General features: G+C 39.2%; 1 protein-coding gene across 1 annotated transcript in view; it reads right to left on the reverse strand.

Moving 5' to 3' along the window:
• The window catches only part of atp6v1c2 (ATPase H+ transporting V1 subunit C2), a 40,361-nt gene extending 17,867 nt beyond the window's left edge, over window positions 1-22,494 (reverse strand). Inside the window, exons 1-2 of the mRNA XM_056255849.1 lie at window positions 22,339-22,494; window positions 11,552-11,619 (exon numbers count right to left, since the gene is read on the reverse strand). Coding sequence (XP_056111824.1) covers window positions 11,552-11,619; window positions 22,339-22,467 — 197 coding nt within the window. The 5' untranslated portion in view covers window positions 22,468-22,494. The remainder of the gene's footprint in view (window positions 1-11,551; window positions 11,620-22,338) is intronic.
• Window positions 22,495-23,513: the final 1,019 nt, after the last annotated feature.

A 23,513-nucleotide genomic window follows, 5' to 3' on the forward strand; every position in this document is an offset into this window, starting at 1 on the left:
TAAATAGATGGCTACAAAGAGATCTCTCCATTTTTGGCAGAATATTATTAACTAAAATGGACAGTTTATCTAGATTAATATATCCAGCTTACTCCCTTCCAATAGCACCCCAAATAGTGAAAACTATCAACAAATTAAATTTTGATTTCATTTGGAGAAATAAATGTCATTATATAGCCAAGCAGGATTTAATTAGAACTTACGAGGATGGAGGTGGTAATGCAATAGATTTTGATTGTATGAATGGTATGTTGAAAATTAGATGGTTGAAAAACTATATTCAAAATCAAAATTCATTGTGGTCTTATATCCCCAATCGGATTTTTGAAAAAGTAGGTGGTATTAGTTTTCTTCTTAAATGTGATTTTGATTTTAAGAAACTTCCTATGAAACTTTCAGATTTCCACCAACAGGTTCTTCTGTATTGGAAACTAATATTCAAGCATAATTTCACTCCACACAATACACCAATTTGGAATAATAAGTATATATTGGTTAATAGAAAATCTCTTTTTATTCCAGAATGGTTTTCTAAAGGTGTCTGGGCTATTGCCCACTTTATGGATGTGGAAGGAAATGTTTTACAACATGTTGAATTCTGTGACAAATTTCAAATTAGATGTACCCAAAAGAAGTTTAAACAGATTGTGAAAGCTTTCCCAGTATCACTTGTAGCTATGATTAAACAGGATATAATATATTCAAAAGTCACGTCTACTTTAAGACAACTTTACATCAATGGTATTGATTTTCTGAATTACAAATGTAACAACAAGTTTATAAGGAATTGTTTACTTAACTGCCAAACTAGTTCTCTCAAAAGAGATTATATTCTAAAAGACTTTGAAAAGGAGACAATAAAAAAGATTAGATGTAAATACTTAAAATTCCCAGTCCCGCCAAAGGTGAAAGAAATGCAATTTAAAATTATAAATAGGATTTATCCAACTAAAGATTTATTAAAACAGAGATTTAAAATGGATGTAGGAAACTGTAAATTCTGTGAAATTGAACCCGAAGATTTTAATCATCTGTTCTGTTTGTGTGAAGTTGTTAAAAGGTTTTGGCTGGACCTTCAACAATTGTTCGTCTCCAAAGGATTTCAGATGATGAATCTAACTATTAATGATATAAAATTTGGTATTTTTCGTAATGATCACAATGATTTTGGCATTAACAGTGTAATTTTGTTAAGTAAACATTTCATTCATAAATGTCGTTTTTACAAGACAATTCCTAACATTACTCATTGGAGAAATGAGTTGAAACTTTTTTATAACTCTTTGGTATTGATTAAGAACAAGAATGCTAAGAAACTGGCTTCTTTTGTAAACAATTTTATTGAATGATTGCCCTTTTAATTTATTTTCTTTTGAATATGTAAATGCCATTTTGCCATAACATGCTCCATGTTCATATGTTCTTTTAAGTTTTTCTTTTTCTAGGATGAGCACTGTAAGCTTGTAGTAAGATTTGACATTGTTCCTGATTTGTTTGTATTTGCCTTATTTAAAAACAAAAACAAAAAAAAACGAACAGTTAGTGCAAATTTGTTTTCGAACGGACGGAATATGGTTAACGTTACATACTGTAATATGTTTTTTAACGGTTTAAGGAGTTCCAGAATCACTGTTTATCGTATTTAATGACATGACATTGCTATAGCTAATAGGTTTTGATGAAAGTGACATAGCATAACTATTCCACCGTGATAATCTATTTACCAATGGGGGTTAGGAAAACCACACAATAAATTCCGAGCATCAAACATTAGCTTGGGATGTTTTTAAGCATTTGGTAGTGAAAGCAGGATCCCTTCCCTTCTAATATCAAAATATGGAAATGCTAACATATCTTTAAGTTTTATGTAACACTTTATAATAACAATCATTAATAGATGGTAAATTGTTAGTTATTTAATATTTAGTTAATTGTCATTTAACTGTTAGCAAACAGTCTTTTTACTTATAGGAGAACTCCGGCGCAAAATGAACCTTTGGTCTAATTACACATTGTTACCTAGTCAACCGTTATCTACCAGTCAGTCTCTACCAGTCGATCTACGAACGCCGATCCAAGTGTGCTGGTGAGATGTGAACGAGCTATGAGTTGTGATAAGGTTAGCGCGAACAGCAGGCTTGGATCGGCGTTCGTAGATCCATGTCCATTTTGCTTGGGGTCCCCAAATTCCTTCAAACGGCCCTGAACATTAGTTAAGACACAAGGTATCATGAATTAGCATGTTTTACAGCATTTATGTTAATTTATAAACGGTTGTGGTGCATGATGAGTGAAGTGTGCATAATTGTATTGAAAGTGCACGTGTATGTACTTCAGTTCTTAAAAGTATATTTTGTAACAAAACTTTCTGATAATATAATTTTTAAAAATAAAAGGCCACTTAAGTGAATGGTTCTTAACACACTTACTCTTTTTAAAAATTCACAAATTAAAATGTCAAGAAGTTTTTACTTAAAGTACATTTTTTTAATAATTATGTTTTAGTAATTTTTTCTCATGCTTCAAACTTGAATATTATTTTAACAGTAGTGTGCTATTCAATATTACATTTAAAGTGATTAACAGGTAAAGCATTTTTAATGTATTAAGTTGCAACTTCATCGTTTCAAATGTGTAATTACAAATAAATTTCAACATAGAAATGTCAATAGAAATTACATTAAAGAACATTTTAGTTTATTAATTTAAATTATAAATTAAATGCTTGTCTGTACACTTTAATCATATTTCACAGACAAGTAATAATGAAATGATATATAAATCCTTCTTAAAAACGATCTAAAGTTCAACTTATTGTATTTAATGAAATAAAATGTATTAAAATTCACCTATACTATTTTCATTTAATGGAAATTAAGTACTATGTTTTAAAAGTATTATAAAGTGTACTTTTGAAAATATAGCATAAATGATAGTAAGGACATGTAACAATACTGTTTGTAACCTTTAGCATTGAATTTCCATTTATCTTGCAGTGGCAAAAAAATATCTCTCAGTCAGGATAATGATAATGAAGCATTAACATGCCACTATTAGACCAAAAAATTCAACCCAGCACCTGAACCCAGTGTAACCTTGTCTTTGAAGTCATTTGAATGGATATCGTAGACTGTAAGAGAAAAAGGAGAAAAGAGAGGGCAGTTTCCACAACACATAAACATTGCAGCTGAGACAGGAAGATTCGTGTCAGCTGGCACCTGAAACTGGAATCGACAGGATTGGGTGACTCAGTGATAATTGTATTACAGCAGCTTGAGTATTTCCCCACAAACTCTCAGAGGTACACGTGCTATAGAACACAACTGTCTGATCTAGTAAGACAGTCTTTATTTGTGATGGAACAAGATATGATAATGTGACGGCGGGGCGGGGGGTTGCGCACAACCCACAATCTAACGGTTTTGTACTGTCACTTTTGTGTAAGCTTCTTTAAGCAAATTATTTGAATAGTGTTAACTTTCTTAGAGTAGACTTCAGACCTTGCTTGTGTTGGCTGTGCAGCATGAGATTTAAAAAAAGAAAGCAGTGCGCCATTAGGTGAGCACACAGATTGAGAGTTTCCTCCATGTTGACTATGTGATTTGTACAAGATTTGTACTAGATGATTTATTGACAATTATTTAGTTAATCAGCAAATAAAAACCATTAATTAAATTGAATTTGTTTTTTGCATTAAATACATGGCACTAACAGAACGTGTAGGCCTATATTCTATTAAAAAAAGGTTATTAACCCTATAGGCATCCTCCAGTCTAAGGAGACCATGGATCAGGCCAGATGAGGATCACCAGTGCAGCGTCGGTTGTGACTCAACGGTCCAGTTCAGGAGTGGCAGTCTCTGCTGCAAAACCTGCAGATGAAATCTGAGGCAGGCTGGATAGCTTGGCTCCTGGCCTTCCTCTGTAGCCGCTTTTCATCAGACCTCTGATTGAATGTCTCCTCAAAGTTGGAGAGGCCTTTCAATTGGAGTTGGAGTTAAATTAAGAGTAGGGGAGTTAAAGTTAATGAGACAATTAAGTGATCAATTAAGTGATGATTGAGCATTAGTGCTGAATACCTGCTGTTAACAAGCAGAATCACTGAAGGAAAGAGAAACAACAAGAACAGTAAAAAGAGAAACAAGAACTACAACTGACATCAACTGAAGATAAATCAACTGAAGATAAAAGAAGAAATTAAATCTCTCAAGATCTCAGCAGAGTATTAAACAACTCCACAAACAGCATTACCAGCTTTACTTATTAACAACCAGTTTGACTTTATTTCTGCCATTCATCTGCAGAAGTTCTGATTGAGAATTAACAGAATTTTTTAGGATTTATTGAAAAGGGCCGTTTGACTCTTGGCTTTTTATGTGAGTTTGTGGTCTTTGTAACAGTGTTTACATGGTGGCTGCAATGCACCATTTACAATGGTGGCTCCCAGCATGTATTGTGGCATGAAGCATGTCGCCATTGTAGAGATTAATATGTTGATTCTTGATGTCTTGTGTGTGTATCTAAAAACTTTCTTTCCCATAATGTATTTTTAAAATCTAAATTCAGAATATCTGAAGTATTGTTGGTGAATTTAATCTATTAATAAGAAATAACCATTTTTGGTTAGGGATAAGATTAGTGAAGTATTCTACTTTATGATGCTGAAAACTATTATCACATGATCATCTTCGTTTCTGGTTCCCTTTGCCATAAATTATGTGTTTTTTATAAACACTGTTACAAAGACCACAAACTCACATAAAAAGCCAAGAGTCAAACTGCCCAACTAAAGGAAACACTGGTCACCAGTGTAATGGTGTATAATGGTGACCAAACATTTTCCATAAAACATCAATTTCTAAACCTCTGTTAATTCAAAAAAAAAAAAAAAAACTTCTATAGATGAATGGCAGAAATAAAGTCAAAATAAGTGAAGCTGGTAATGCTGTTTGTGGAGTTGTTTAATCCTCCTCTGCTGAGATCTTGAGAGAGTTCATGTCTTCTTTTTATCTTCAGTTGATTTAATCTAAGGCTGTGTCTGAAGTCAGTTGTAGTTCTTGTTGTTTATCTTACCTTCAGTTATTCTGCTTGTTAACAGCAGGTGTTCATCACTAATGCTTAATCATCACTTAATTAATCACTTAATTATCTCATTAACATTAACTCATATTCAGAGTAACTTTAACAATCTTTAGAGTGGGACCACATGTACTCTGAGTAGAGTTTATTTAACTCTGGGGATTTTGCTGTGTAGGCTCCCAAGAGTCTGGATTGATTCCAAGGGCCTTAAGATCTCTTTTACAAACCTCTTTGTACCATGGGGTCTGCCTGTTGGTCACGTTCCTTGTGACAGCTCACCATACAGGACATCCTTCAGAATACGCTTATCTTCCCTTCGGACAACATGACCCAACCATCGCATGCGTCTCTGCTTGAGAAGGGTGAACATGGAAGAAATCTCTGCTCTCTCAAGCATTGTGTAGTTGAGGGTCTTGTCCTGCCAGGTAATGCCCAGGATGCGACGGAGGCAATGCATATGTAAAGCGTTATGTCTACTTTCTTGCCGAGCATAGAGGGTCCACAAAACACTGCCATAGAGGAGCGTGCTCACCACGCAAGCCTTGTATACCTGGATCATGGTATACTTTAATAATAAAAATAATAAAAATAGAACATTTCTAGTTGTATATTGTCAGTGGAGTTACAATGGAGTCTGTGGTTTTACCCTGAAAGACGGTAACACGAAGACAATTAGCACTAGTCTCGCGTAGCCAAATCTTCATACTGACAGCAGAAGGTCTGGACTCCATCGCAGCTTTCATTGGCTAAGGACAGCCCGGAGGCCGTCTGACCGACATGTAAAGCAACCAATCACAGTTCGTTTTGTTCATGTCATGTTTAGGGGCGTGAACATGTAACGCCGATGTCCCTAAAATAACAGACTGGTGTGTAAAACTCTTGGACATATTTTAAAAAGTCTATGCCGTGACCTTCACACACTACACATAATTTTGAAAATCCAGCGTTTAGTTGATCCTGATAAATGCTCATTGTCATAGTTAAATACGACGGCTTTCTTTATCCTTGAGGGGGTGTGGCGTCATGAAATCTTTGTTTCCAGGCGGACTGTAAAGAATGTGACACATACGCCTCCAGGACACCCTGTAGAATTCAATCTTTCAATCAGATGATGACTTTGAAAATCCTTAAGTGTTTCCAGTTAGGCTGGCCACACACATGAAGATTTTAAGCCTGATTTTGGGCCCGATTTGCAACCCGCATGATATGGGGGGTTTTTGTTCTCAAGTCACGTTTGATCTTGAGTCTCCGAGTCTCCGTGTGAAAATGTTAGTACAAATTATGGGTGTGTTGTTTGGTGGTCAAGACGAATCTTCTAGTGTGTGAATTCGGAGGATTATAATGCTAAAAATCAGTTAAAACTGTCCTTCTGTCTGTGGTCTCACACAGTTTTAAAATAGGTTAGGATTTGAAAATTGTCTATTGTTTCCCAGGTGTGCGTGCCAGCAGCCATATCCAACACAGTCTCATGAAAGTGCGTATCTATACCACGAATGTCATTTCTCGTGCCATTTATACGCCAAAAATGTTTTTTGCGTGCATATGCTACGCACTGAAAACCCCTTGGGTAGGTTTAGGGGGGAGGGGGGTGGGGAGTGCGTGCGTATTACACGCCATAAAGTGCGTATCATATGCACGCGAAAACGGCGTATCATATAGACGCAAAAAACATTTTTGGCGTATAAATGGCACGAGAAATGACATTCGTGGTATAGATACGCACTTTCATGAGATCGGGCTCGCCATATCACCCTGTGCCAGCAGCTATATCACCATGTAGCCCAAGACTGAAGCAAAGCAGGGTTGAGCCTGGTTAGTACCTGGATGGGAGACTCCTGGGAAAGCTAGGTTGCTGCTGGAAGAGGTGTTAGTGAGGCCAGCAGGGGGTGCTCACCCTGTGGTCTTTGTGGGTCCTAACGCCCCAGTGAAGTGATGGGGACACTATACTGTCAAAGAGCTCCGTCCTTCGGATGAGACGTTAAACCGAGGCCCTGACTCTCTGTGGTCACAAAAAATCCCAGGATGTCTTTCGAACGAGTAGGGGTGTAACCCCGGCATCCTGGCCAAATTTGCCCAGTGGCCTCTGTCCATCATGGGCCCCTAATCATTCCCATATATACTGATTGGCTTCATCACTCTGTCTCCTCTCCACCAGTAAGCTGGTGTGTAGTGGGCATTTTGGCGCAATATGGCTGCCGTCGTCGCATCATCCAGATTCCCCCTTTTATGTAACGCGCTTTGAGTGCCGAGAAAAGCGCTATAAAAATTTTATGAATTATTATTATTATTATTATTATTAAGTATACCATATGGATCAGACATTTAGCCAGCGGTCTGTGGGCGTGACATCTGAGGCTTTATAAAACGTTTGTATTTCGAATCCTACTGACTGTAACTGATAACTGATCCAGGCCACAGCTAAGACTGCACCTCACGGTTATAAAGGGACACCGATGGCCTTGGCAACCGCGAAGGAGCCGCAGCGACTCACCCTCGTATTCCACTATATATATATGGACTATTGATAATCAAAGGATGTGATGAGGTGAGCAAGGTAGTGGAGTCCAAAGGGTGATAGAGGAAGTGCTGGAGACAGGGAGATAGGGAGATCACAGGAGACAGGGACCCCATTTACACCTGGTATTAAAATGCGATCTGTATCCAGATAAGTTATCCGGATAATAAAAAACGCATGTTAATGCAAGGTGTAAATACGTTGTGATCGGATTGTGATCGGATCTGCCTGACCACATCTGGAGGTAGTCTGGCTCGCATTGTGTTCGGATCTTTACTAGGTGTAAACGCAATCCGTACGACGTGATGGCATTCGTACCTTCCAAACGTCATCCTCTGCCCGCGAAAACCACACCCCTCAGAAGTAACGTTAAGCTAAACATCCACAGAGACCGGTTCACTGTCGTAGCATTCACAGTAGCCGCAAAAACAACAGCTGCAAACAGGGCCCGTCGTCTTTTCTGTTTGCTCCTAATAGAAAAACGTTGAAAATGACCCCTACCGCGACAGAGAAAAAGTAGAAACAGGCGGTACAGTAATAGCATCTCTAACGATCCTACACCTGCCATGTTGACAAACTACAGCTGATTTCACGCCACCTCAGTGCTCACGCGCAGGTGTCACTCTGGAGGACAGAGATCCGAACTCAATGTGGATAACGAGAACGCATTAAAAATACAAGGTGTAAACGCAAAAGTAAGATCAGAAAACTTATTATCCGGATAACTTATCTGGATGCAGATCGCATTTTAATACCAGGTGTAAATGGGGCTAGGGAGATGAGTCCACATAACACACGAACATAAACAATCAAGGTCGGACAAGGAACTGTGGTAAGGCATGTGTCTTTATAGTGGTGGTGATGATGGTGATGATGAGGTGCAGGTGTGATTGTTTGGGAATGATGTGCAGGTGGGAACCGAGGAGAGTGCTGGGAAATGAAGTGAAGAGGATGGTGGCTAGGGTTACGGCGAAAGAAGATTGTCATATACACCTAGGATGACTTGAGGGTGAGCAAATCATGGCCTAATTTTCATTTTTGGGTGAACTATCCCTTTAATAACCATGACAACAAATGAGGGAAACGTTGCAAACTGAGTGTGTGTGAGTGTGACAGTGACAGTGATGGTTCTACCTTACTAGATGATACATTTGCATAATGCCGGTCTATGTTGTGCCATGTCTGCCAGCGAAAAATTGACCTGCCCACAACACGTGATTTTACTGACGACTGCTTCTCAAATCTCGGAACGCGGGATTCGCAAAATGCTTGCTCTTGAAAGGTGGATCAGTACCCAGTTTATTTGGACCAGCTTGCTCCTCAGAATCACAACCTGTAAGTATGATTAAATATTGATGTATATATTTTCTACTGGGTGTTCAAAATAAGTAGTTTTGTGTTTTATATTGTGTAAGTTTCCGGCTAACCGGCTTACTCACGTTATTACTGTCTTTGTCTTACTTAAAATACTTCTGCTATGCAACTGTGGGCCACTATTATCTAAAACTGTATATTAATACAGATTGTCTGTCGTTCTTACTACTAGTAATGATAAAGGATGGAGCAAGATTTGTTTATGTTATCATTTATGTTATCAGCCGTTCACTTTAGTGCTGGGCTGACATATGCATCATTGATACAGTTCACCGCAGTAATAAACACATTGGTTTGTTGATGCACATACTCTTGTCAATGCTGATGGTGAGGAATTACAGTTGAAACATCTCATAATGTACATCAAACTGAGCAGCGTATCACTGAGAAACGTCCTGCTCAAGTTGTCCTTGCGATGGAGGTTCGGGTTGAATAACTAGTTTTTTAAATTTTCATCATCGGACTCGCGCTGGGATTGATATGGTAAAATCAAAGTCATCATTACTGTCTTTACAATGTGTACAATCGCTGAGCTTTATGAAGCCTCCGGACGGAACTGAGGTTCAGTTATGGTAATGGGTGTTTAGCTTCCGAAACACGTGATGTAAGCAACAGACCAAATATAACAGACTGGGCCATCTGGCCAATCAGAGCAGAGTAAGTTCACGGAAAGGAGGGATTTAGAGAGACTGATTTATCCGATGAGTTGTTTGAGAATCATTGAAAAATGTGGTGATGTTCAATGTATATTATGAGAAAATGAAAGTGTTCTTTGACTTTTGATGCATGTAAACCTGGTGTAGGAGACCTCCAAAACAAAATTAGGAACCTTTAAATAGCATAATAAGGGCACTTTAATAAATAGTATTTGTTAAATTATCTAAATCTAAATCTAAATGACAATATAACCATTTTATTTAAATTTATTTATTTTATTAAAATTTAAAATTATTATATTTTTGTAATTACATCCCACGATACCTCTTAGATTTGTGGTGGGTACATAGAGATTTTGTTACAAATTAAATCTCTCAAACTCGATTAAATATGTATTTTTAAAAAACACTTTTAACAGTGTATAAATTGTTTTCACCCTAGAGTATGCCAATATTTTATGATTCATTGTTTTTTAAAGTTAATTTAACTTGCGCAAATTAGGGGAACAACATTTGCCACTGTAATTGAAGAAGGACCCTGGTTATTTCCTTTGTTACTATGGATATTAATTAGTTAATTGATTATGTTCATCTGTGTCTTGTTTGGTGTCTTATTTTAGTCTGTGTATTTAAGCCCTCAGTTTGGTTCTACCCTTTGTCCTGTTTTGTCTATGCTATTTGCTTAGCTATTATGTTTCTGCCTTGCTGTGTTACGGAATACCATGCTTGTTTAATAAAAGTTTAAGAGTGCTGCAACTAGATCCACCTCTCTCACTTCTCCTTCCTTGCCTCGGCTACACCGTAACAGAATACAGGACCACTAACATGGATCTAGCAGTAGCTTTCACTGATCTTGCCCGAGAAGGTCTTCCCTAGTTGGAATACTCTGCCCAGTTCTGTGAGTTGGCCAAACCTAGAGAATGCCACACTAAAGTTGGTTGGGAGCAAACCATTATGGCCACAAGAACCAGACTAGTCCTCGGCACAGACCCTATGGCCAGCTTCAACTCCTCCCTTCAAATGTCAGTGTAATGGACCCTGATCTTTAAGCAGAATAAACTGGATGAAATATTCTGAATTATATCAATCTGAAATTCTTGGGAGTACTGTAATGGCTAAGTTCTGTTTGTAAACTATTATGTTGTGTTTTCTTTGGTACCCGTATTTCCTTTCTGTGTTTAGTTCCTGTTCTCTTGGTTTCTGATTATTTCCGATGTTTCTATGGCCACTAATTGGTTAAATGATTACGTTCACCTGTGTCTTGTTTGGTTTAGCATTTGTATTTTAGGCCTCAGTTTTTCTTTACCCTTTGTCATGTATTGTCTTTGCTGTTTTCTTGGCTATTATGTTTTTAGTGCTGACGAGTGACGACTGATATTTATATGCATTTTATGCAAGTAAAGATGTCATTGTTTTACATTATCAGAATTTCATCTTACCTTTTGGCCATATAAATATCCAGAACTACACCAATTGCACATTTTTGCTAAGTTTGGGTATCTAAATCATTTTGAGGTGTTTTTTCCCCCTTCGAGTTTGAGCTCCATATTCTCACTATATTCTATAAGAGCCATAAAGGCTCAAATATGATACTTAAAAAAAAAAAAAAAAAACATTTTTTTAAAATATATTTAATTTAAAGGTTCAATAAAATGCTCCTTTTAAAAAAAGTAATTTCATATGTCAGGCTTTACAAGGTAAAATAATATTTGGTGATGGCAAACACATTAACTAAACATTTGAATCAAACGTTAAATATTACTGTAAATTTATAGTAAGTTACTAGTTGTAAACTAGAAACCTACTAGCTGAGTCAAGGGTATGCTTATTATTATACTTGGAAATTATAGAAGAATGTTATAGTTCAGTAAAGAACACATGATGCATTCATACTGAGATAAATATATTTTTAAAGCAACAGTACTTACCCCTCTGTATAGGTGTCCAGTCGGGACAGGTCATCAGAAACTCCCAGCAGCACATCCAGTGTTCCTACCTTCATAATCATCATAACAAAGAGTTACACAACCTACACCAACGGAAGGCAATTTAGACAATTTAACCATAAAGTATTTGGTTTATCTGCCTCTCATATGTTGAGGCTTTTAACCCAGATGGCCCATTGAACTGGATCCCCAGAAATGTATATGACTTAAACCTTTAAGAGGTCAAACATTTAGCCCATATATACTTTTACAATCTGAAGCTGAAATTAACATTCTGAAACTGATTTTGAGAAGCGTGTTCCTCAAAGAGACTTTTCACTGAAGCAGGAAATCTAACACCTGTAATGATTCATAGACTGACAGATAGCACTTGACACACTGGTAAGCTCTTTTTGTTTCCGTAAATTCATATGGAACAAACTGGTCACTAACGAGAGTCATGTTGCAATTATTGGTAAGTAGAACTCGTGCTTTCCATTATCATATTCTATCAGCTTCTGTTAAAGGATTCATTCAACCAAAAAGTAACATTTCCTGATTATTTACTCCAGGCCATCCAGGATTTAGATTACTTTTTTTCATTTTTTTTTTCGGCCATAGTCTATTTGCGACAGTTCAAAATCCATATTTAGTCAGCTTCAAATGGCTTCACAGGTCCCCAAACAAACAAATGAGCTGCCCGACATGTCAGATTCTGGCTCATCAGTATTGAGTTTGAGGAGATACGGCCTTTTAAAATCTTAAGAATTGGAGACACTGTTGTACAATCTATGTGTTTGGGAAACCTGCTTGGAAACAATCAATATTTTTTTAATTAATTTTTGTTCCAGTGAAATTACACACCTCACTATTAAAATTGATACTTCAACCTAAAAATAAAATTCTGTCATTGTTTGCTCTCCCTCATATTATATTTGTAAATTTTATATTTGTAAATTTGCTTTATTAATATAAGAGAAGATATTCTGAGAAATGTTGCAGTCAGTGATTTTTGTTCATACAATAGAAGTCACTAGGAACCAAAAATTCACTGGGCTCTACAAAATACCTTCTTTTGTGTTCCAAAGAAGAACCGAAGTCAAACAGGTTTGGAATGACATGAGGGTGAGAAAATCATGAAAGATTTTAAATTTTGGTGTGAACTTTTTAGGTGGAATAATACAAAGGGGTCCTATTATGCTAATTTAGGGGTTCATAAGTTTGTTTATGGGGTCTACTGGAATACTTTTATATAATTCAATGTTCGAAAAACTCATTGCATTCTTGCAGCACCTGTTTTCACCGTCTGTCTGAACGCTCTGTTTTAGGCTGCATCCGAAATCGCTTACTTCCCTACTATATAGTAGGCGAAAAATAGTATGTCCGAACTCACAGTACTCATAATAGAGTAATGTGCATGGACACTTTACTATACCATGAGGCTGCGGTAGATAATTTGTGAATGGCAGTGACGTGAACATACTTTTTTTAGTAGTCACGAAGCAATTACTTATTCAAAAGAGTATGCGATGGGACGCCGTCTTAGTTTCGGTTTCTTTAAAAACCCGCCTTCTGAAAAGCACAGTCTGCGCTGATTGGTCAACCGGCCCCAGTCTGTTGTGATTGGTCAACCGGTTAGAGCATGTGTCGGAAAGCAACGCCCCTTACCATATATAATACTACCTGATACTGAGGCGCTGTAAATATTATTACTTGGGTGGGAATTATTTAAATGAGGAATACTGTGACGTGTTCGTTCCCTGAAGAAAATTCAAGACTACAATGGAGGCATTTGAAAACATGTAAAAAAGCATAATAAGACCCCTTTAAAATCATTTACAGTCGGTTAAATTGATATTTAAAAAATGGAACGCTCTCTGACAGACAGGAAGAAACAAAAACAAAAACAGACCAAAAAAAAAGTATATTTGCAGCCAGACTAATTTAGTACTTCAAGTGTGTCAATGATTATTTAACTTAAAGTGTGATATTTTGAAACAACTAAGTTTGTACTAAGTATATTTTAGTTGTAATTAAATTACACACTTTGTCTTCACTTTGTCTTAATGCACATTAATAGACGAATAATACTTAGCTATACTTTGTACAAAATACTATACTATAATGTATTTTGAAAGTATACTTTCAATGCATTGTTACAATGATCATTCACAGTTAAAATATATCTAAAATATATTTTTAATAAAGTGCAAATAAATAAACTTTAAAAAAATAAACTGAATTTTTTACACCCTGGTGAAATAAAATATGCTAAGTATACTTGCAGCCAGACTTATTTAGTATACTTCAAGTGTGTTAATGTTGTCAAGTGTGCTATTTTGAAACAACTATTTTTGTAGTACATTTTATATTATAATATATAAGTATAATTATATTATATAAGTTTTAGTTGTAATTTAAAAATGTGTTGTGGTAAAGCATAACTTTAAGAGTATTTTAGTGTACTTATGTGTACTAAATTGGACCAACTTCAAGTAAACTTAGTATACTTTAAGTATACGCCTGTGTAGGGACTAATTACATGCTTGATTAGTGATATTAAAGTGTACCGTACTTTATTTGTTGCAATTACAAGTATATTACGACAAGCAATATACCATAAGTGTATATATACTGTTGTTCTGCCCTTCAGGAATTTAAGTTTAATTTTATGCTTTTAATTTGATATACTTTCAGTTTCTGTCAGACTCTTATTTTGACGTTTGTTTACTGAGTTAAAACGGGAAGTAGGAAACCACATTTGAAACGCATTGAAAAATGCATTGAAAAAACGGCAGACTGGTAAAAAGATGCAGACGGTCATTGCGCCAGAGAAAATTCATCCTGCTCGTTGACTTCCCAGTAGAAGCATCGCTTGTATGTATATAATCTTTGTTCTGACTAAGTTAACTTTTAAGCATATTGATTTTGTGCTGTAAAAGTAATGTTCATGAAAGCTAGGTGGCTTAGCTAATTTCAGTATTTTGCTGTTTGTTTCCTAGTTTCACTCTCTCATCACTCGTCGCATATGTATGGATTCAGTACAATGTGGAGAAAATAAAACTGCATACAAAGAATTCAAGATTTCTTCATGTTCATGAATAGAGAGAGTTTAGCTCACTGTTTAGTTGGAGTTGTTACACCTCAGCGAGAACAGTACAGTGAAAAAGCGTAATCCAGCTGGAGTTTCAATGTCTAGAGAAGCAAGTAGATAGGCAAGATAGTAAAATGGAACCGGAAAAGACGGAAAATGCGTCTGCGCGCTCAAGAAAAACAAAGAGCTCTCACTCATCGGCATCGAGCGCTGCAGTAAGGGCGCGCGCTAAAGCAGAGGCGGCGAAAGCACGGGCAGCGTTTGCTGAAAAAGAAGCAGAGCTGAAGGTACAAAGGGCAGAGAAGGAAGCCGAGTTACAATTAGGAAAAGCAAAGCTGGAAGCTGAACTAGGCGCACTCGAACTTCAAAGAGAGGCGGTCGCAGCTATTGCGCAAGCCGAGGCATTAGAAGCGGCCGAACTAGATCTAGAAGATTCAGTCAAGACCGATGTATCTTCTCAAGCAAATGTACAAAATGAAATTGTAACACGCACTAATACATATGTTGAAGCACAAGCTGAACAAAACGTAGCACAAACTCAAGCATCTGCTCATGCAACATTACCCAAGGCAACATTGTCAGAAGGGAGCTACGTCACATGGAATCCTTCAGCAGAACGCAACTTACAGTTAGAGGAAGAGCAAGAAGAGGTTGAAACCCATAACAGACCATCTGAGTATAACACAGCGCCAAAACAGCCATTCTTCAGCAACCATGCTAAATTCAGGGATGTAACCCACATCAGCACACCACTTAATGGAGGTCATACAGGTCTGGTAAGATATGATGGACATCATGCAACACCCACCAGAGACAGCGGACACCCTACAAAACCCAAGACAACACATCATCCTCAAAAATCACCACTTAAGGCAACAGCGCCATCATACGTGCCTGTGTATGCACCATCCATTTCAAGCGTGACACCTGAAACAGAAAACCTGGCACGATACCTGGCTCGACGTGATTTAGTGAGTACAAGTCTCTACCGATTCGATGATAAACCTGAAAATTATTTAGCATGGCAGTCATCATTCAGTAATGCTACTACTGGCTTAGGAATCACCTCCACTGAAATGTTAGATTTGCCGATTAAATGGCTCGGACCAGAGTCTGTAAAACACATCAAAAGGATTCGTTCTGTGCATGTCGGGAACCCAGATGTAGCAATTCAAAAGGCCTGGGACCGCCTTCAAGAGTGCTACGCTGCGCCTGAAGTAATGGAGAAGTCTCTTTTTAAGAGATTGGATGAATTCCCAAGAATTTCAACCAAGGACTACGGGAAGCTGAGAGACCTAGGTGATCTTCTAATGGAAATCCAGGGGGCCAGAGAAGAAGGCTACCTCACAGGATTGGCCTACCTGGATACCGCCAGGGGCATTGGGCCCATCGTGGAGAAACTCCCTCATGGGCTACAGGAGAAATGGCTCTCAGTCGGCTCAAGATTTAAAGAAGATAACAACGGGTACTTCCCCCCCATTCGATTACTTTACCGATTTCATCTGCGACGAAGCACGCCGGAGGAATGATCCCAGTTTCATTCTTCTATACGACAGCAACAACGGACTGAAGTCAGACAAAGTAGTCTCAAATAGTTATGGAAGAAAAATATCCGTTCACAAGACAGACATCTCTTCAGGGAAAGACCCACCTACGAACTCACCTGAGAGAAAGCCCAGTGGGCCAGAGAAAAACTGTCCCATTCACAACAAACCACATTCGCTAAGGAAATGCAGAGTATTTAGAGGGAAGACTCTTGAAGAGAGAAAGAGCATTCTCAAAGAGAATGGAATTTGTTTCAAGTGCTGTACATCAGCTAGTCATCTTGCAAGAGACTGTAGGGCAACAGTAAAGTGCCTGGAGTGCGACAGCGACCGACATCATGCTGCTATGCATCCAGGTCCACCACCTCAAGTCTACAGAAGGCCTACAACCCCACCAGACAATGGCGGGGAGGAAGAGGAACATGCTAGCGACAGCACAGCCATCTCCTCACACTGCACCCAGGTATGTGGTTCAGAGCGAACAGCAAGATCCTGCTCGAAGATCTGTCTGGTACGAATATACCCTCAAGGTCAACGTGAGAAGGCAACCAACATGTACGCCATTTTGGATGATCAAAGTAACCGCTCACTGGTGCGATCAGATTTCTTTGAGCTTTTCAACATCAAGGGCCAACCATTCCCTTACGCACTGAAGACCTGTGCTGGATTAGTTGAGACGTCAGGCAGAAAGGCAGAGGGTTTCCAGGTTGAATCGCTTGATGGGCAGACTAGGCTACTACTACCACCGCTAATTGAGTGTAATGATATTCTCATTGATCGCTCTGAAATACCGACGCCTGATGCAGCTCGCCACCATCCTCCTCTACGAAGTGTAGCATCACACATACCAGAACTCGACCCCAAGGCTGAAATCCTCCTCTTGCTAGGCAGAGACATTGTGAGAGTCCATAAAGTCCGACAGCAAGTGAGCGGACCTCACAACACCCCCTTTGCACAAAGACTGGATTTGGGATGGGTCCTGGTAGGAGACGTGTGCCTAGGAAATGCACACAAACCAGCTGTGAGCATGTTCAAGACAAGTGTGCTAGAGAATGGCCGACCGTCTATTTTAAGACCATGTGAAGGCTTCATGAAGCTGACTGAAGATGTGTCCCATAGCAGGGAGCAGAAGAACAAACCACACAAGGCATCGTTGGAGGCCCTTGGACTACAGGTTTTCAGCGAGACTGAGTCCGACAACAAAGCCGCCCCGTCCATGGAAGACACAATCTTTTTGGAAATCATGGAACAAGAAATGTATAGAGACAAGTCAAACAACTGGGTCGCTCCTCTCCCCTTTAGAGTTCCCCGTCAACGTTTGTCCAACAACCGTGAACAGGTGTTCACTCGCTTCTCCTCCCTGGAGAAAACGCTGCGGAGAAAAACTGAGATGAGAGACCAGTTTCTAGAATTCATGAAGAAAATATTTGACAACAGGCATGCAGAAGTGGCTCCTCCACTGGAGGAGAATGAAGAGTGTTGGTACCTGCCTACTTTCGGGGTCTACCACCCGCAAAAGCCTGGAAGCATCCGCTTGGTGTTTGACTCCAGTGCAAAGTACTTCGGCACATCTTTAAATGGTGTTCTTCTGTCAGGCCCAGACCTCAATAACTCATTCATTGGGGTTCTGATCCGCTTCCGCAAGGAACAGGTAGCAGTGATCGCTGACATACAGCAGATGTTCCACTGCTTTCTTGTCCGCAGAGACCACAGAGACTACCTGAGGTTTTTGTGGTACAAAGACAATGACATGTCTAAGGACATTATCGACTACAGGATGAGGGTCCATGTTTTTGGCAACAGTCCGTCACCATCCGTAGCCATCTACGGATTAAGGAGAGCCATCCATGAAGGTGCGTACGAACATGGAAAAGACAGGGTCCAGTTTGTCAAACACCATTTTTACGTAGATGATGGGCTCATCAGTGTGCCAACTGAAGCTGAAGCCATTAGTCTGCTACAGAGAACACAAACCTCTCTCGGTGAATCGAACCTGAGGCTTCACAAGTTTGCCTCAAACAGTGAAGCCGTCCTTCATGCCTTTGCACCAGAGGATAGAGCAGTTCAGAAAGACCTTGACCTTAGCGGTGAAGCTACACCAGTGCAACGCATTTTGGGACTGCTGTGGGAGACAACGAAAGACACTTTCACATTCACAGTCTCCAAACACAAGAAACCTTTCACTCGCAGGGGAGTCCTGTCAACAGTGAATAGCGTTTTCGATCCTTTAGGCATGGTCGCACCGGTGACTATTGAAGGCAAAGGTCTCTTAAGGGAACTCAGTGTCAACACATGTGACTGGGATGCTCCTCTTCCAGACGAAAAGTTGAAGCAATGGGAAGCATGGCGTGAGTCACTGCATGACTTAAGCAAGCTGCATATCCCACGTTCATACACAGCAACATCACTTTCCAGTGCTGTACACACAGAGCTGTGTGTGTTCTCTGATGCGTCCACAAAGGCAATTGGAGTTGTGGCGTATCTCAGGACCATTCAAGCTGAGGGACAAGTCGAAGTAGGATTCATCTTAGGGAAGGCTAAGCTGGCCCCACAGTCTGAACCTACCATTCCTCGGTTGGAATTGTGTGCCGCAGTATTAGCCGTGGAAGTGGCTGAACTCATTCAAGATGAATTGGACCTGAAGCTGAATGAGCTCAAGTTCTATTGTGACAGCAAGGTCGTGCTTGGATACATTTACAATCAGACAAAACGCTTCTATGTCTACGTTCACAATAGAGTACGACGAAATCGTCAATCCACAAGACCTAACCAATGGTTCTACGTCAACACAGAGGACAACCCGGCTGACCACGCATCCAGGTCAGTTCCTGCGTCTCAATTGACAAAGACTATGTGGTTCACTGGACCAGCCTTTTTACATAAACCAAATCCATCTGACATAGATACAAGCCGGACGTTTGAACTTGTTAACCCAGAATCAGACATGGAAATACGACCTGAAGTGAGTAGTTTTCCTACTCAGACTCAAAACCGAGGCCTTACCGTCACTCGGTTTCAGCGCTTTTCATGCATGCGCTCCCTCACCAGAGCTATAGCCCTACTCATCCACATAGCCAGCGCTTCCAAACACAACAAGTCCAGTGAATGTAAAGGATGGCATCACTGCAACCTCCCACGCACTGCGGATGAGTTGTCTCAGGCGAGAAACATCATCATCAGAGCCACACAGGAAGATGTTTATGCAAAAGAGCTTACAGTTCTTGAGCTCGGACAAGCTGTGACCAAGGACAGTTCTCTTCACAAGCTCAGACCTGTTCTTAAAGGTGATTTGATTTGTGTTGGTGGCAGATTAAAACACGCTGACTTGAGTACTCAGGAAAAAAACCCCATCATCTTGCCCAAGACCAGCCACGTTTCTCTACTGTTGGTGCGACAATATCACGAAGAGGTAAAGAATCAAGGCCGCCACTTCACAGAAGGGGCTCTGAGAGCATCGGGCTTCTGGGTAATGGGTGGAAAACGACTTATTGCCTCTGTCTTACACAAATGTGTAGTGTGCCGAAAGTTACGCCGAAGAACAGAGGAACAACTTATGGCAGACTTGCCTCCAGAACGCTTGCACACATGTCCACCCTTCACCTATGTAGGAGTGGATGTGTTCGGACCATGGCAAATCGTCTCCAGGCGTACACGAGGTGGACAGGCCCAAAGCAAAAGATGGGCGATGCTCTTCTGCTGTATGGGCTCCCGAGCCGTGCACATCGAGATCATCGACTCCCTAGACACATCCAGTTGCATCAATGCATTGAGACGTTTCTTTGCCATACGGGGACCTGCGAAGCAGATAAGATCGGACTGCGGAACAAACTTTGTAGCCGCTGCAAAGGAACTGGGATTAAGCCGACAACAACCTGACTTCACAGTGCAGAACTTTTTGAGTGAACAGGGGTGCTCATGGGTGTTTAATCCTCCTCATGCGTCCCATATGGGAGGATCATGGGAACGTATGATAGGCCTATCAAGACGGATCCTTGATGCAATCATGCTTCAAGAGAACATCCAACTCACCCACGACGTCCTTTGCACACTCATGATGAAAGTGACTGCGATAATCAATGCCAGGCCTCTTGTTCCAGTCTCCACTGACCCAGAGTCACCGTTCATATTGTCTCCTGCAATGATACTAACCCAGAAGGTTGGTGTTGCCCCACCGCACGGAGATTTCACAGATAAGGATCTTCTCAGAAGACAATGGAAACAAGTCCAAGCTCTCGCTGACAGATTCTGGCGTCGCTGGCGTCAGGAGTTCCTTCCCACTCTGCAAGTCCGCCGAAAATGGAGAGATTCTCAACGGGACCTGAAAGAAGGGGACATTGTGCTCCTGAAGGACAGTCAAGCTGCACGTAACGCGTGGCCTATGGCAAGGATCACAGCTGTCTTCCCTGGAAGAGACAGCAAAGTAAGGAAGGTGGAGCTCAGGACATCGGATCAAGGTTCTGCGAAGGTGTTCTTGAGACCGGTGTCAGAAGTAGTTCTTCTTCTGCCCAAAGACTGAAGGTTCAGAGACATTTCATAGTTAATAGTGACCTTTAAGGTCAGACGGGGAGTGTTCTGCCCTTCAGGCATTTAAGTTTAATTTTATGCTTTTAATTTGATATACTTTCAGTTTCTGTCAGACTCTTATTTTGACGTTTGTTTACTGAGTTAAAACGGGAAGTAGGAAACCACATTAGAAACGCATTGAAAAATGCATTGAAAAAATGGCAGACTGGTAAAAAGATGCAGACGGTCATTGCGCCAGAGAAAATTCATCCTGCTCGTTGACTTCCCAGTAGAAGCATCGCTTGTATGTATATAATCTTTGTTCTGACTAAGTTAACTTTTAAGCATATTGATTTTGTGCTGTAAAAGTAATGTTCATGAAAGCTAGGTGGCTTAGCTAATTTCAGTATTTTGCTGTTTGTTTCCTAGTTTCACTCTCTCATCACTCGTCGCATATGTATGGATTCAGTACAATGTGGAGAAAATAAAACCGCATACAAAGAATTCAAGATTTCTTCATGTTCATGAATAGAGAGAGTTTAGCTCACTGTTTAGTTGGAGTTGTTACACCTCAGCGAGAACAGTAAAACTGTATATACATACTTGTATTTTGTATTTTGTACATACAAAATACATACTTGGGTCTCCCGAAGCGCTATACGGCACTATATATCGGCGCACTTGCCCACGATTTGTATCCTACAAATTGCACACTTTGTCTTCAATAACAAATGCACATTAATAGACAAATAATACTTAGCTATACTTTGTACAAAATACTATTGTATACAATATTTTGAAACTACTGTATACTTCCATTGATAAAATTATCATTTCCACACTGTTAAAATATACCTAAAATATATTTTTAGAAAATATACTAAAATACAATTATTTTAAAGTGTGTTAAAAGTTGTATTGTCAAAATAGGTAACAGCATGATGCTAATATACTTTTAAAGATAGTACAATATCTGTTAGTATATTTGCAATGGGGAAAATATTTGAAAAAGGGAACATATTTCCATTACAATAAAGTATACTTTTTTTCACTAGGGATCTCATTCCAATTTCCTCATTAAAATAACACAGCTTTTTTCTTTTTCTTCTTAAGCATCTCCTTCAAGCCCTATTTTGTACTCTATTCATGGAAAATGTCTGAGAATAAACATGTTTAGGTTGTTTTTTCATTGTCCTCCATTGGGGAAACTTTGGCTAACATTCTGCCAAGCTTAACAAACGTTCTTCCAGTAACATCATTAACAGAACGTGCGTTTAAAGTCGTCAATAATATTCCAAAAACTTTATCATAATAACATTACGTATCTATCAAACATAGACTGTTTTTCCTTAAACGTTTTAGTTATTTTTTTAAATGTTACTACTTGTTTCAGAATGATTATAAAAAATTCAAAAGTAATGTTCCCATAATTTGTGCAATATTATAAATGAGAAGGTTTCCTTGACGTTCACATAACTGAACGTTTTGAAGTTTCAGAGTACATTCAGAAATAACATTTTGAGAACTCAATGGGAACGCTAGCAAACTTTCTTTGTTAGCTGGGATTCAACCATGACCCGTAAACTGGCGTACGGTGAATCATCTGAGATTCTCCAGAGAGAAGTCGAAGAAGAAGAGTGTTTCCTTACCTTCAGCTCTGGGACATTAAATCTGGAGCTCGTGGCCAGACCTGATTTGGCTGCGACCCGTTTGAGTTTCTCTAAAGACTGACAACTGATTTTATCCAGAGGAACCGAAATCAACCAGAACTCCATCATGCTCGTCCTTCTCACCTGTGACAGGAGTCTGGGACTTACACTGAGGCAAATGATGAGCTCTAGTGGACGACGTACCTTGACTGTATCATTGGTTTGCTGACTACAGTGTCGGAGAAGATTAGGTTTCTCAGACAGACGAGCACAATTCTCATGTTCTAAAGACACTAATGTTTTATGATGAGAGTGAATGAGGTAATAGCTCATCAAGATCGGCTGTAGGAAATGTTCTGTGAGATCCATCTTTTTACAAAACTCAGTGGTGTCAAAACGCAAATGTCATAAGGTCAAGTATTTAATATTCCAGTCACTTGTGAGGAATACATTGCCATCACTTAAATACAGCACAATCAGCACACCAATTACTAATTTATTTGTTTATATAATATTTAATTAAACTGTTAGACAAGGCCTACAAGTTTATCCTGACTTTTAGAACAAATAATAAGCAATTCATGATTCACATGGATTCTGACTTACCTATCTTGTCATGTTTCCTGCAGGCAGGTGTCAAATAAAACAATGAATGAAGATAAATATGAATTAAATGAATGAAGTTTAGGCCTGTGTACTTCATTTGGTCTGAGGTATGTGAGGTAAGGCACTGTTATGTAAATTGATCGTTGTGAGAGAACAGGTGTTGTGTGCAAACACACCATAATGAGAGGCACACGCTCATCTCACATTGCATACAGTACAATTTGTTTCCTGTCACATTTTTTTAAGCATGACTGTCTCCTTATTTTGGATGTGTAGGCAGCTATTGTTTCTATCTTATTTTCTTTTTCTTCTGGCTGGAGGTGTAGGGCCTAGAAAGTTAAAAAAGTTAAAGTGAAATTTGGCATCAGGGCATTGTTTATTCATTGCCAATATTGGGGTCAGGCTCTCAAAACCTCAAGCACCACCGGTTGAGAGCACCATTGTAGAATTTATTTTTAAATATATATATTTTTTTTCATTTAAAGTCAGCAATTAACGGAAGTTTCAATAGTCTTTCCTTCCTTATTGTGCCGTATATTCGATTGAAACGGTTTCTGGAACAAGAACAA

Source organism: Rhinichthys klamathensis, unplaced genomic scaffold (genome assembly GCF_029890125.1).
Source record: "Rhinichthys klamathensis goyatoka isolate OS25496 unplaced genomic scaffold, OSU_Roscu_1.1 h1tg000123l_1, whole genome shotgun sequence".
Classification (NCBI taxonomy): domain Eukaryota; kingdom Metazoa; phylum Chordata; class Actinopteri; order Cypriniformes; family Leuciscidae; genus Rhinichthys; species Rhinichthys klamathensis.